The 12350-nt window shown below is 38.3% G+C and overlaps 1 protein-coding gene across 1 annotated transcript in view; it reads left to right on the plus strand.

The window, feature by feature from the left end:
* pcdh7b (protocadherin 7b) overlaps positions 1 to 12350 on the plus strand; it is a 391843-nt gene that overhangs the window by 185285 nt on the left and 194208 nt on the right. Inside the window, exon 3 of the mRNA XM_072566482.1 lies at positions 3657 to 3873. Coding sequence (XP_072422583.1) covers positions 3657 to 3873 — 217 coding nt within the window. The remainder of the gene's footprint in view (positions 1 to 3656; positions 3874 to 12350) is intronic.

The raw sequence follows: 12350 nt of genomic DNA on the forward strand, positions 1-12350 counted from the left end.
TGGAAATAGAGTGGTTATTGTTACATCACTGTTTCCTGGAGATTGTTACGCAATTTGGCTACCGTGTTGACAATGGCTTCAAACAAAATTTAATTGACGATGAAGTGTGTTAAGTGATCCTGAAGTGGTGAAAAGTGCAGTAGAAATAAAGTTTCTTTTTCCTCTGTAGAAGCAAAATTAAGTTGTTTGAACACATAAAATGGGTTTACAGTAATCAGCCCGGTTTTACATTCTACCTAGAGTCATGTAACACAGAATCAGCCCTTTGACCTAACTCATCCATGCCAACCAGGTTGCCTAAACTGAACTAGTCCTATTTTTCTGCATTTGGCAACTTGATCCATATTTATCATTGATTGCAACACTAAAATACTCCACCAAATCTCCCCTTATCGACCTGACCCAATTCAACAACCCCTGTCTTCTCCTATCGTAATCATGAGAAACAGCCAGATGTTCAATGCGTTGCTGTGACATTTTTTTCTGTTTATGACTTCAAGAAAGACATTGGCTTTTTTTAATGATCCTGAAGCTGAAATAGGTTGTTGGGAAAATCAAAGAGAGATTCATATCATATTCTATTATGTGTGCCCTAACCTGGGCATGCTTTCAAATTCTTGATGTTAGTTGCCCTGTGATAAAGTATTCAGTTTCTCATACGCATTCTGAATAGCACAAAGTTCTCAAAAAAAATTGAAATAAAAAAGTGAAATTTAAATAATTAAGATTACATTCAGAAAGAAGATGGGAGAAGTGAAAATAACTTGAGGATAAAAGGGTTAAAAATTAAATCATAAAGATCTTGGAACTTCTATTTATTCATATTAAGGAGTCCATGGCCGAAGAACAACAGGATAGACATACAATGATGCAGTCAGATATAATTTATATTCATTGTAGCATCTGAAATCTGCATTAGGCAGGACATGTAGTACTTAATTAACTTCCACGAACATCAAGCAGCAGTATATTTCAATTACAAATTCATGGAAAAGATCTTAAGAGTCAACTGGATAACCTCAGCTTATTATTTCATCATTCTATAATAAAATAGTAGGAACATTCAGTTGTAATTTGGTTCTGTATAAATTTTGACGTTCTAAGATTTTGTGAAGAAAATAACTCATTGAAATGTAGCCTAAACCCAAAAATCTACAGTGAAGTCATGATTACTATGTGCTCTTTGTCATGCCCAAAACTTGCAGATATCTGAATAGGCATTTTGTGATATTCATAAATGTGACTGATTGTCTGGCAAAGGTTATTTATGCAAGGAAGTACCAGTATGTACCAGCAAGTAATTCTTTCTGCAGTGTATTGAATGGAATTTTTTTAAAAAATGTAATAATTTTGTCCTCCAGCTTTTCAGTATCCTGGGCACAACAGGGAATAGGAAGTCCATAGCGTTTTCTGATTCTGGAGCAAATTCATACAGCAGCATTTTTTTTATTTAAAGCATGATTGTGTCTCTCGTCCAAAGCTAAATCAATTAAATGTTTTCTTTGTTGAAATAGACAAACTCCTAAAAGTAATTAGACTATATTATCATGCAAGGTTATTGTTACCTCCTGATCTAGATGGATTTTAAAGTTTCATAATATCTGTAGAAAATTTGCTTCCAATTTTCAATGCAATTGCTTTTCATTAGCAATAATTTACTTGTCAGCAATCTGTGAAGATGTTAATTTAAAGTATTATATGAACATTCCATTCTTTAGGAAGGGGAAAATTACAATTTTATGAGTTAGCTTTAAATGGGTCATTTATTAGTGTGAGATACACATTTGATTCACATGACTGAGCATGACGGCCCTGATAGAAATAGGAGGAATGTCCCCAGTCAAAAACCTTTTGTTCAAATAAGTAGCCACCTGATTGTTTTGATGGGAGAATAAAGAAAATCATCCTTTCTACATTATCTGTACATAACTATAATATATTCAGAACATTTGATTCTGGATTGCGTGAAACTGATTTTATTTGCAACAGTCAAAGAGACAGCAGTTTACATAGGTAGCATCATATTAAGGAAAACGACACAGAAAGCATTTGCAATACAGGTGGCACTGTTGGTACAATTGTAAAACAGGCATATGTGACTCTTGGCAAAGTTGGCACAGATGGCATAACTGAGAACTTTAGAACAGATGGGAAATTTGGCAAGTGTGATATAGCAGGTCTGGCTGGGAAAATTTCCACAGATGGTATAATTGGCACTAGAAATATCAGATGGTACATGCAACACCATAGGGCCTCTAATGTATGCAGTCTCCTCCAATTAATCGAGTCAGGAATCTAATAAAGAAAGAAAAAGATGGTTAAGAGAATTAAGTGAATATTAAATAGTAGGACTAGCTAGTAATTTACCAGAAAAAGTGTGTGGCCACAAGTTGCAATGGCATGTTACCTTCAAATTATTTAGCAATTGGAGATAGACTGTAAGGACATCAATGCAGTAACATGTAAGTGAAAAAAAGGCCCAGAAATTCCAATGGCTTGATATTTTGTTTCTACAAGGTAGATTGGAGTTCCACATTGAGACCATGCAGAAGTCCTAATGCAATTGACTGCTTGGGAATTGCCCAGAAAATTTGAATTGCCTCCTGGCTATTCTTGTGTGTCTGGAACCTTCAGAGTCCCTTAGAGTTGGAATTTCTGAAGTTCTGACTCACTTAAACTCAATATTTGCTCAGAAAAAGTTAGAGGATTAAAATTCTCGATTAACTGAATGATTCTTAAACTGAACCCCCACCCCGCCAATACACACACTGAAATTCACCATTGAACACACTTTCCCACAATTAACCTCCCTGACTGCTGAGACCCCAGCACCCAACAACCACCACTGCCAATCTAATCATCCTTGCCTCCATTTCCTCTCCAGGGAAGCCACAGCTGGACACAACATAACCCCTGCCTGAACCAAACCTTCTATTCTTACATAACATCCCACTGACCTAACCTTCTCCCAGTCAGTCCCCGACCCAATATCTCATTGAGATTCCAGATGAAAGACTTGCCCAAAATGTCAATTCTCCTGCTCCTCGGATGCTGACTGACTTGCTGTGCTTTTCCAGCACCACACTCTTGACAACATCTCACTGATCCTACCCTCTTTCCCCAACCCACATCAACCCCTCCACCCCAATTCTACCCTTAACACCTGACCATTAAAACCTAAAACTCCTCTTTCTCCTCACCCCTACCCCTGTTTTGACCCTGATTGGCATTTCTGGGCCAACGGATAGAATTGTTGTGTTCAATTATGAATGGGTTTCCTCTGATGATAAGGATAAAATTGATGCAGATGCTAGAATCAGTACTGAAATGCTGGAGATCACAGTGGGTCAGTTAGCATTCATGGAGAGAGAGAGCAAGCTAACATTCTGAGTCTAGATGACTCTACGTCAGAGCTGAAGTTAGCTTACTCTTCCTCCATGGGTGCTGCCTGACCTACTGTGATCTCCACCATTTGTTGTTTTCCTCTGATGCTGACTTCTATCACTGAACAAATTTTATGAATGCAGTCGTTAAAATAATGGCATTCACTACAAATCTGTAAAAAGTGAGTATTTTTGTTCAGTGCTTCAGTCTTAGAGAAATTTGTAGAGTACATGTAAATACAGTTGTTTCATTTATGATCATCTTCCTTCTAGCCTTTTCGTCGTGTGACTTTTTCTGTGGTGAGTCAGCCTCAGGATCCACATCAGGGGTCCCTACAGAGTTGTTATGATAGTGGCTTGGAAGAATCGGAAACACCGAGCAGCAAGAGTTCATCGGGACCAAGACTAGGCTCACTCCCACTTCCAGAAGACAACTATGAGAGGACCACACCTGATGGCAGCGTTGGTGAGGCAGAACACATGGAAAATGGTAAGGTCATAAAACTAATCGCCTTTTCTCTAAACCAAAGTGCATTATATTAATGCTTAAGACTAGTTTTCACAGATAATAACATGAGCATTTAATTCAAAATTCAAAGTACAAACAGCATAAAAAATGTTTAAGATAAATGCATTTATATTTTCTCATGAATAAAGTAGGATTATTTCTACATATCGAAAATTGCAAGATGGTCTTTTTCTTCAGAATTTCACAATATTAGTTTGTAATAGTGCATTAATTTAAAACAATCTTGATCAAAAGACTTAGCATTACCTCTCAAAAATTTACTCTTGAAGAATCATCCATGTGTACATCTGATACAGCTGCTGATTTGGAAATAGTTTTATTTTGATTTTTTTTCAAACTTACATTTTCCCATCAATTTTATCTCCCCTTTTTTACCTGAAGGTGTAAAGTCTTTGTTGAGAAATCTTTTAGTGGACTCTGGTTATCTTCTGCTCCCTTGGTCATCTGTGATTCTGGATACTGAGTGGTGATTATTGAAATACTGGTCGACCAATGTGCTGACCTGGCACCAAATCTTGTTCCTATTAGATCGTCAACATTTTGGAGATTCAGTCCCATTAGCATGCTGCTTGCAAGCTATGGGTGCCCCACTGCAATTTGCTATGTGTCTAGTATTGATCATTTTTGGGCTGCTTGCAGTCTGAAACATGATAGTTCATGGAGTGGGTAGTGGGCTGAGATTGTGATAGAACACCAACTGTGAAGTAAGAGTCCAGGTTAGGAGCAGCCCACATATTCTTCTGGATCCCAGAGGTGAACATTTGCTTCTGCTGACTCCACAAGGAACTAATCTTCAACATCTTCTGCAATACCACCTGGTAAAACTAAATGGTGCATGAGCATATCTATTCCTGAAACAGGCAGACATTTCAGCTGCACAGTGGAAGGACCTTTCAAAATAGTGATGACAGGATTAGTATTGTAAACAGGATGGTAAGTTACCATTTTCAATTAAAATCTACCCCAGATCCCAGCAGGCTATGTGATTACTTGACACAGCTGAGGAGCAATTTATTTGCACCCATTATAAGCCTCTATACTTCTAGGTAAGATACTAGCTTCTGTATTATTTTAGCTGGACCTGCAACAGTGGTACTTCTTCTTTAGCTTTTATTGCTTTATCAGTTCTGATTGAAGTTGAGTTATTGAACAGACATCTAAAAATTATGCACAACCAGAGGAAACTTTATTCCACACTAACAATTGAGCTCTTGGGTAACTACCTGAGTACTCTGTTGACCACTTGAGGATAGCTTGGAAATATATGGCAGATGCTGCATTAACATTGAAGGTCTTTTATTTTGGTCTTCACAAGCATTAAGGTTGAAATGAATTCAGGACACTGTTTGGGTCAACAGTATTTCTTGCTATGCAAAGAAAACTGATTTGAGCAATATTTATGTCTTTGTATAAAGAAGTACTGACTCGAAAGAAGGTTAAATCTGTCAGCATGTCAGGAGAGAGGCATCAGTGCTGTGCATTAACAAGGCAGGTTGCGTCTGTCAGCAGTTACTGAATCTCTGTGGTCAGAACTTGCATTAAGCTGGGTATTCAGGTTAATTACATGAAATAAAAATGAGCAATTCTGCTACTGCTCTTTTCTTGCACTCAGGTACATTTTTCATTGTTATAGAAATATCAGATACTTTATTTTAATTAAGGAAATACCAATTACCTTTTAAATGGGAAAATGTCCTTCCCTTATTTTTCCTTTTGTTTGTAGGTCAGCTCTTATTTTTGTTTCTTTTGAGGATTTTTTTTCTAAGCTTACAAAGCTGATTTATCAATGCTATTTATAATACTCTTCTACCTCTTTACCCCAGTGGCTTCTGCAGCAGATGTTCTCGTCACTTTAGCCTGGAATTTATGCTACATGATACTATACATACAGTTAACTCATTTGCATAAAATCTATTGCTGCTTTAGCTGGTATAGTTCACCCATTAAAAAATGAAATAGTCGAGCATTTCTTTCAAAATAGTTGACAGTAAAATTTAAACAAGCAGCCATAAGTAAAAGTATAGCAAAAGCCACAATAAAATTATATAGCACGATTTCCATCGTATTATTTCCTCTCTGATATAGCATTTCAGCTTTTGCTTAATGATTTAGTAGACTGATCTCTGTTCTTTCATCAACTAAACTGGCTGATATTCCAGTTTACTACTCAGTTTTGCTCGGTCTCAATCAGCCTAGTAAATTGAATGCATTGCAATAGCAGAGAATTGTACCTCAGGGTGTAAAAAATGACTTAAAAACCACAGTTAAATTCCATCAGATAATATATAGAGAAAGGAATGGGTTTTATTGAATATGTTCCACTAACCTCAATAAACTACTAATTCCCAATGAAGAGGCTGTAAAACATGAAAACATTAAATTTTATGTATTTGTTAATCTCTAAAGCTGCCACTCATCTGTCCTGCATCAACCTTTCAGATGTTTGGTGGAAATTTCCCTAGCTAGTTTACAGAATAAGTTGTTTCTCTGTCAGCAAAACTAAGGACAGGATATTGCTTTGTGTCCAGATTTGACTCCAAAAGAACATTGGACCTTATTTTGTTGATATTATGTAACTGAATACAGACATTGGTCTCCTTTTGGGAGGTAAAAGCATGTAGCTAAAATGAATATTGCCACCATATCCTATCAATAAATTCATGAAAATAACAGAAAATCTCTTGGACGAAGTAATATTTTCTTGCTGCTAATAATGGCCAGTATTTTTGAGTCTAATATACTAAGGCACAATTTATGTAGATTCACATTGTTTTGACATGGCATCAAAACAGAATAGAGTCATACAGCAATGAAACACATCCTTTGGTCCAACTTGTCCATGCTGACCAGACATCCCAACGTGACCTAGTCCTGTGTGCCAGCATTTGGCCCATATTTCTCTAAACTCTTCCTATTCGTTTACCCATGCAGATGCTTTTTCAATGTTCTAATTGTACCCGTCTCCACTACTTCCTCTGGTAGCTGTTCCATAAACACACCACGGTCAGTGTGGAGAAGTTAACACTCAAGTCCTTTTTAAATCTTTCCCCTCTCACCTTAAATCTTGGCCCTCTAGTTTTGGACTCCCCTACTGTGTAATGAATATGTTGCAAGGTCTAGGTTTGGAGGATATGGGCTGCATGCAGGCAAGTGGGACTAGATTGGGTTGGGATATCTGGTCAGCATGGACAAGTTGGACCAAAGGGTCTGTTTCCTTGCTGTACAACTCTATGACTCTATTATTAATTTAATAGAACTACTGAAGAACCTATGTCATTTCCCATGCACAACCAATGAAAACAAGATCTGCCAAACATTTTCTTGATCACTGTAATGTTATAGTGCCAGCATAACAATTTTCCTAAATGGTTATGCACATGCAGGATTCTTTTTTCCTTCCACAGATTGTATTGTCCCCTTACTGGCATTGCTACTGTGCAGAACTGTCAGCCTCTGTTTGGCTGGCAGCTTTATGAGCCATGCCTTCCTCTTGAAGATTAACAGAAGCCCAGCTTCATATTAATGAATGGGCTATTGCCAAAAAATTCAAGTGCAGTAAGGTAGCTAAACAGAGACTGTTTTTCCTCTGTTAGATATGCTAGAGGTGCAAAGAGCCTCCATCAGTATGTAAACCAGCTCGGTATTTCTTCTATAGCTCATGAGGAAATGGAATTCCTAACTAATGGGACTGTAAACTTTAGTAATATAATTATTTTTGCAATGAAAAAGAAAGACAATGATCAAATCCTATCTTGCAACATTAAAGTACTAAACAGAGTTTTTCTTTTATGAAAGCAAGTGTTTAAAGTTAAAGTATATAAAACAGTACTGTGAAGACAATTATAATCTGGATAAACGAACAAAAAAATTCTCTTGGAAAGAAGAGCTTATAAATATTTTGGAGATGATCCATTATGAGTAACAGATTGTGACTAATTTTGACTTTTAGCAAGTTAAAACAAGTGCTAATGAATCGGAATCTTTGAAGTCAATGGAAATGGGAAAAAAGAGAAATGTAAAATAGGTGACTGCGTAACAATGTTTATGATAGAAGTGCAAAAATAAACCCCTTATATTTCTGCATATTGTAAGGGTTCAATGGGAGGAATTTGAGATTTTCATGACAGATTTGGGTGACTTCAGTGGTACTCTATCTTTTGATTTTGTATTTGTTTTATAAGCCTCTCTTCCATTACCTCAGTGAGGCACCGGAATCATCTGACTTTGGACAGAAGCACCAATGTTTTGACATTGTTAAATGATTCTATCCAGTCAAGCTATGAAATATTTCCTTTATGCACCAACATTTGATATAGTAATAATACCGTATTTACTATTGTTAAAATGCTGCTGCTCAAATGTTATGCCTAAAATCAGGACTTTTCTGGACTTCTCCTCCTTACTTGAAACAAGCCTTTCTTCAAATTACCCTACTTGTGTTTTCTTTTCATACCCAGAGATAAGCAGAGAAAAAAAGGTTCAATTTCCCTAAACTTTCACAGCATATTACAAAAATAAACATGTGGTGCAACTTGGTAAAATGGGAAACCTACTCGTCTCCAATTCACAGTCCATTAAATTTCTTTAGGGGTTCGCTAATGAGCTAAGGATGGTGATGGTGGCATTCTCAATGAACAATCTGCATTGAAGAGACATCAGAAAGTTTATTCCTATTTGTGTAAAAACTAATGTTTTATGGGTCCATTTAAACTAGGTTGAGTGCTGTACTTCACATGTATTTTTATTTGTATGGTCAATTTTGTCTGGGTTCCAGCTTGTGGTCTTTTATTTGGCAAGATAGTTGTGAACTTCAGAGTGACTGCTGATCCACCTTTGCTACCAGCACCAGGCAGGCAGTTGCCAATTTCTAGAGTTGCTTGGTACTATTAATTTAGTACCAAGCTCACCACTTCCTCAGTTAGGATACTTACATTTAAAAATAGGAATGCATTGAGGTCTAGGCCAGGACCTGAAACCTGACACTGTTTTAAAATTCTAGCCCAAAATTTCACGTGTGCTACATGATCATTGAGTCAAAGCTGCTGACAACTCATCTTTGCTTGCTCAAGAAAAAGAGAAAGGAACTATTTGAGCTTTCACCTTGCAGGAATATATCAAGAAACAAAGAAATTCAAAATCAGGTAAGAATACTGCATAAATTACCTGGTGAGGCTGCTAGATGCAACTAGCAAAGAAATAGTAAAGTTGCAGGATAATTGCTTTTAATTTTTGTACATAAAATGACTGGGTGGCACAATGGTTAGCACTGTTACATCATAGCACTGGGGACCCATTTGTATGGAATTTACACGTTCTCCCCTTATGTGATTTCCTCCCACAATCTAAAGATGAGCAGGTCAGGTTGATTGGCTATGCCAAAAAATTGTCCTGTAGTGTGCAGGTTAGGTGGGTTAGCCATGATTTTAAAAAAATGTGGGTTTATGACAGTGGGGTCAGTTCGATGGGATGCTTTTCAGAAGGTCAAAGAAGACTTGATAGGCCAAATGGCCTCTTTCTGTGCTGTCAGGATTCTATGATCCATTGTCTGAAGATTCTATTACTCCTATATGGATGCTTACTGTTAGTTCAATGTTGTGAAAAAAAATCAATACCCTCGAAAACAGAATATCAAAAGAGAATACCAAAACACATGCATTTTATTTTTAAGATCATCACTGATCTTTTAACATGCTATTGAAAGGGATTAAAGTAAAGGAAGACACTGGATACCTGTTACCTAAAACAATGTGAGTTATAATTAATTTAATTTTTGAAACAAGATTCAGTAAGAAACTATTAGGTGCGGAACACTGGCAGTAGGAACATGAGACTAAGAACAGGATTGTAGGGCCCCTCGGACCTTTTCTGCATTTTGTAAGATTGTGATTGATCTTCAATCTGATCTTCATTTCCAGTTCTCTACCTTCATTCACTTCATTCCTGTCTTGTATGTATTCTCATTAGATAAGCATCCAAAGTCCTCACGGGAATAGACAATTAGAAATAAAACACACCTCTCCTCATCTCAACTCTTACTCATCAACACCTTTTCCTGAACTTCTTCCCTCTCATCCTAGATCCTCTAGTGAAGGAAACAGCTTCTCGTCATCTGTCCTGACAAGCCGCCTAAGAGTTTTATGATAATTCTCATAAACTCCAGAGGCCCATTCTAATTGGTCTTTTCTCATTGGTTCATTCTGTCATCCCAGGAATAATTCCTGCAGAAAAGTCCAGTATTATTTACAAAATTAAGTATCTGTAATTAGCTTCAGAAGCAATAAATTGAATGTAAAGCGTAGTTTAATACAATCTGCATAAAGCCAATTACTAACAATATTGTCAAAACAAGATTGCTGTTGCTTGGTACAACCATAAATTGCTTTATTAAAGCATAATTAATTTGAGCAATGCAATTTGTATCCTTTCAAAATTAACCCAATGAGTTATTTATCCCATCAGCTGTTTATTTGTTGTTGGTGATAATTAATTAAGTACTAATTACATTTCACATCAATCAGAAAAAAAATGCTCTTTTAATCACAACAATGTAGGCAGAAAGTTTAGCACCTGTTGGGGGCAGGAGTGGAGGTGGGCAGATGATTAATATATAGGCACTGGCTGGAATGTTGGCTTCCCAGTACTGACAAATGTCACCAGAGGATTGGGGAGGGAAAGGTTGAGGGGGGTTGAATCTGCCCAGTTCATTTGTGCATTTAATTAAGATTATTTAAGAGAGAATTGAGACCTCATTGTGAACCATATTAAGATTTTGGAAGGCTGTCGACTGCTGCTGGATCAGGGCTGACCAGATACATGGAAGTAGATCCATAGCAGAAAGCCAGTCATGGCCACCCCTACAAATTAGGTTGGCACATATAAGGGAGTCCAGTTCAGAAGAGAAGTCAGACATTGGTACCCTTGTGATATCAAGGCACCCATTCACCTCGCAATACATTCATAAAGGGACACAGGCAGGGATTCCAATTTCTTAATGTTTGGGGTTTTCAACAACCAGAACTTTTTGTGTTTGTGTTTGTGCACATGCCCTGCAACAACCATGGGTTTTTTCATCCTGTCATTTCAGGATCCAGCAGTAGTTCATTCTAATCTGACCCCTTGCTGTCACTTTCTTATAGCTGAGATGTATGAAGTAGTTGATTTCTTGATGGAGTTCCCAGTGGGACAAAGGTGCTGCACCAGTCATTACAGGGTCAGCTGTATCATTGGGCCCAGCCACACTGATGGTCACTCAGTCAGAGTAGCCAAGGAGGCTGATGATAGCACCACATGAGGGATGACTACCTCACTCTTTACAAGGGCTCTGAATGGCTGGAGGGGAGCACTAAAGCAGGCCACTTCTCTCGACAATTTTGTGCCATCTGCATCACTGCTTGGTCAAAGCTACAGTGTGCCATGCATTCTGTGAACATGTTGAAGAACAGCAAACATCTTGTGACTCTTTAGCTGGCAAATCTATTGGTTCCTGAATATACCCAGAGGGCCTAGTGCTAAGGATCAGTGTTGCTGTCACCTTGTCTGAGCAAAGAAGGTGATCAAATGTTTTCTAGCACTCTGTCCTGACCACATTCTGCCTGTTGATTGTTAGCCATCTCAAGCCTAATGGAGGATGATAACCTTACTTTGTCATCCCACAGAAAAAGGAGCCACTTCATCTCCAAGTCAGCATGAGTAAAGTGAGTGGCAGCACTGTTCTGGATTTGGTTTCTGTTTCTCCTGTTCCATCAGTTACAATTCCCCACAAATGATTCAGTAAAACAGCAACAACAGTGATGGTTGTCTTTGTCTGTTTAAATTGGGCTTCCTGCCTTTCTTCATCAGGAATGAGGGGGTAGCCCAAGGAGGCTGAGAGATAAATGGGAGGCAGGGTGGGGCTGGGGTTAAGGTAGCTGGGAATGTGATAGGTAGATTAAGGTGGGGATGAAAGTGATAGGTCGGAGAGGAGGATGGAGCGAACAGGTGGGAAGGAAGATGAACAGGGAGGTCAGATCAAGAGGGCAGTGCCGAGTTGGAAGGTTGCATCTGGAATAAGGTGGGAGAAGGGGAAATGAGGAAACTGGTGAAATCAACATTGATCCTGTGTGGTTGGAGGGTCCCAAGGCATAAGATGAGGCATTCTTCCTCCAGGCATCGGATGGCGAGAGTCTGGTGGTGGAGGAGGCCTCGGTGGGTGGAGGTGTAGTCGAGGTAGCTATGGGACTCATTGGGTTTGAAGTAGATGTCCGTGTTGAGTCGATCACTAGAAAGGGGGATGGAGAGGTCTAGGAAGGGGAGGGAAGTGTCTGAGATGGTTCAGGTGAACTTGAGGTCAGGGTGGAAGGTGTTCATGAAATTGATGAACTGTTCAACCTCTTCATGGTTCACCCCATGCAGGTGCCCATTGCTGATCCAGACCAAAATGGTACGTGCAGTACGTGGAA

The sequence above is a fragment of the Chiloscyllium punctatum genome, chromosome 1 (genome assembly GCF_047496795.1).
Source record: "Chiloscyllium punctatum isolate Juve2018m chromosome 1, sChiPun1.3, whole genome shotgun sequence".
Lineage (NCBI taxonomy): Eukaryota > Metazoa > Chordata > Chondrichthyes > Orectolobiformes > Hemiscylliidae > Chiloscyllium > Chiloscyllium punctatum.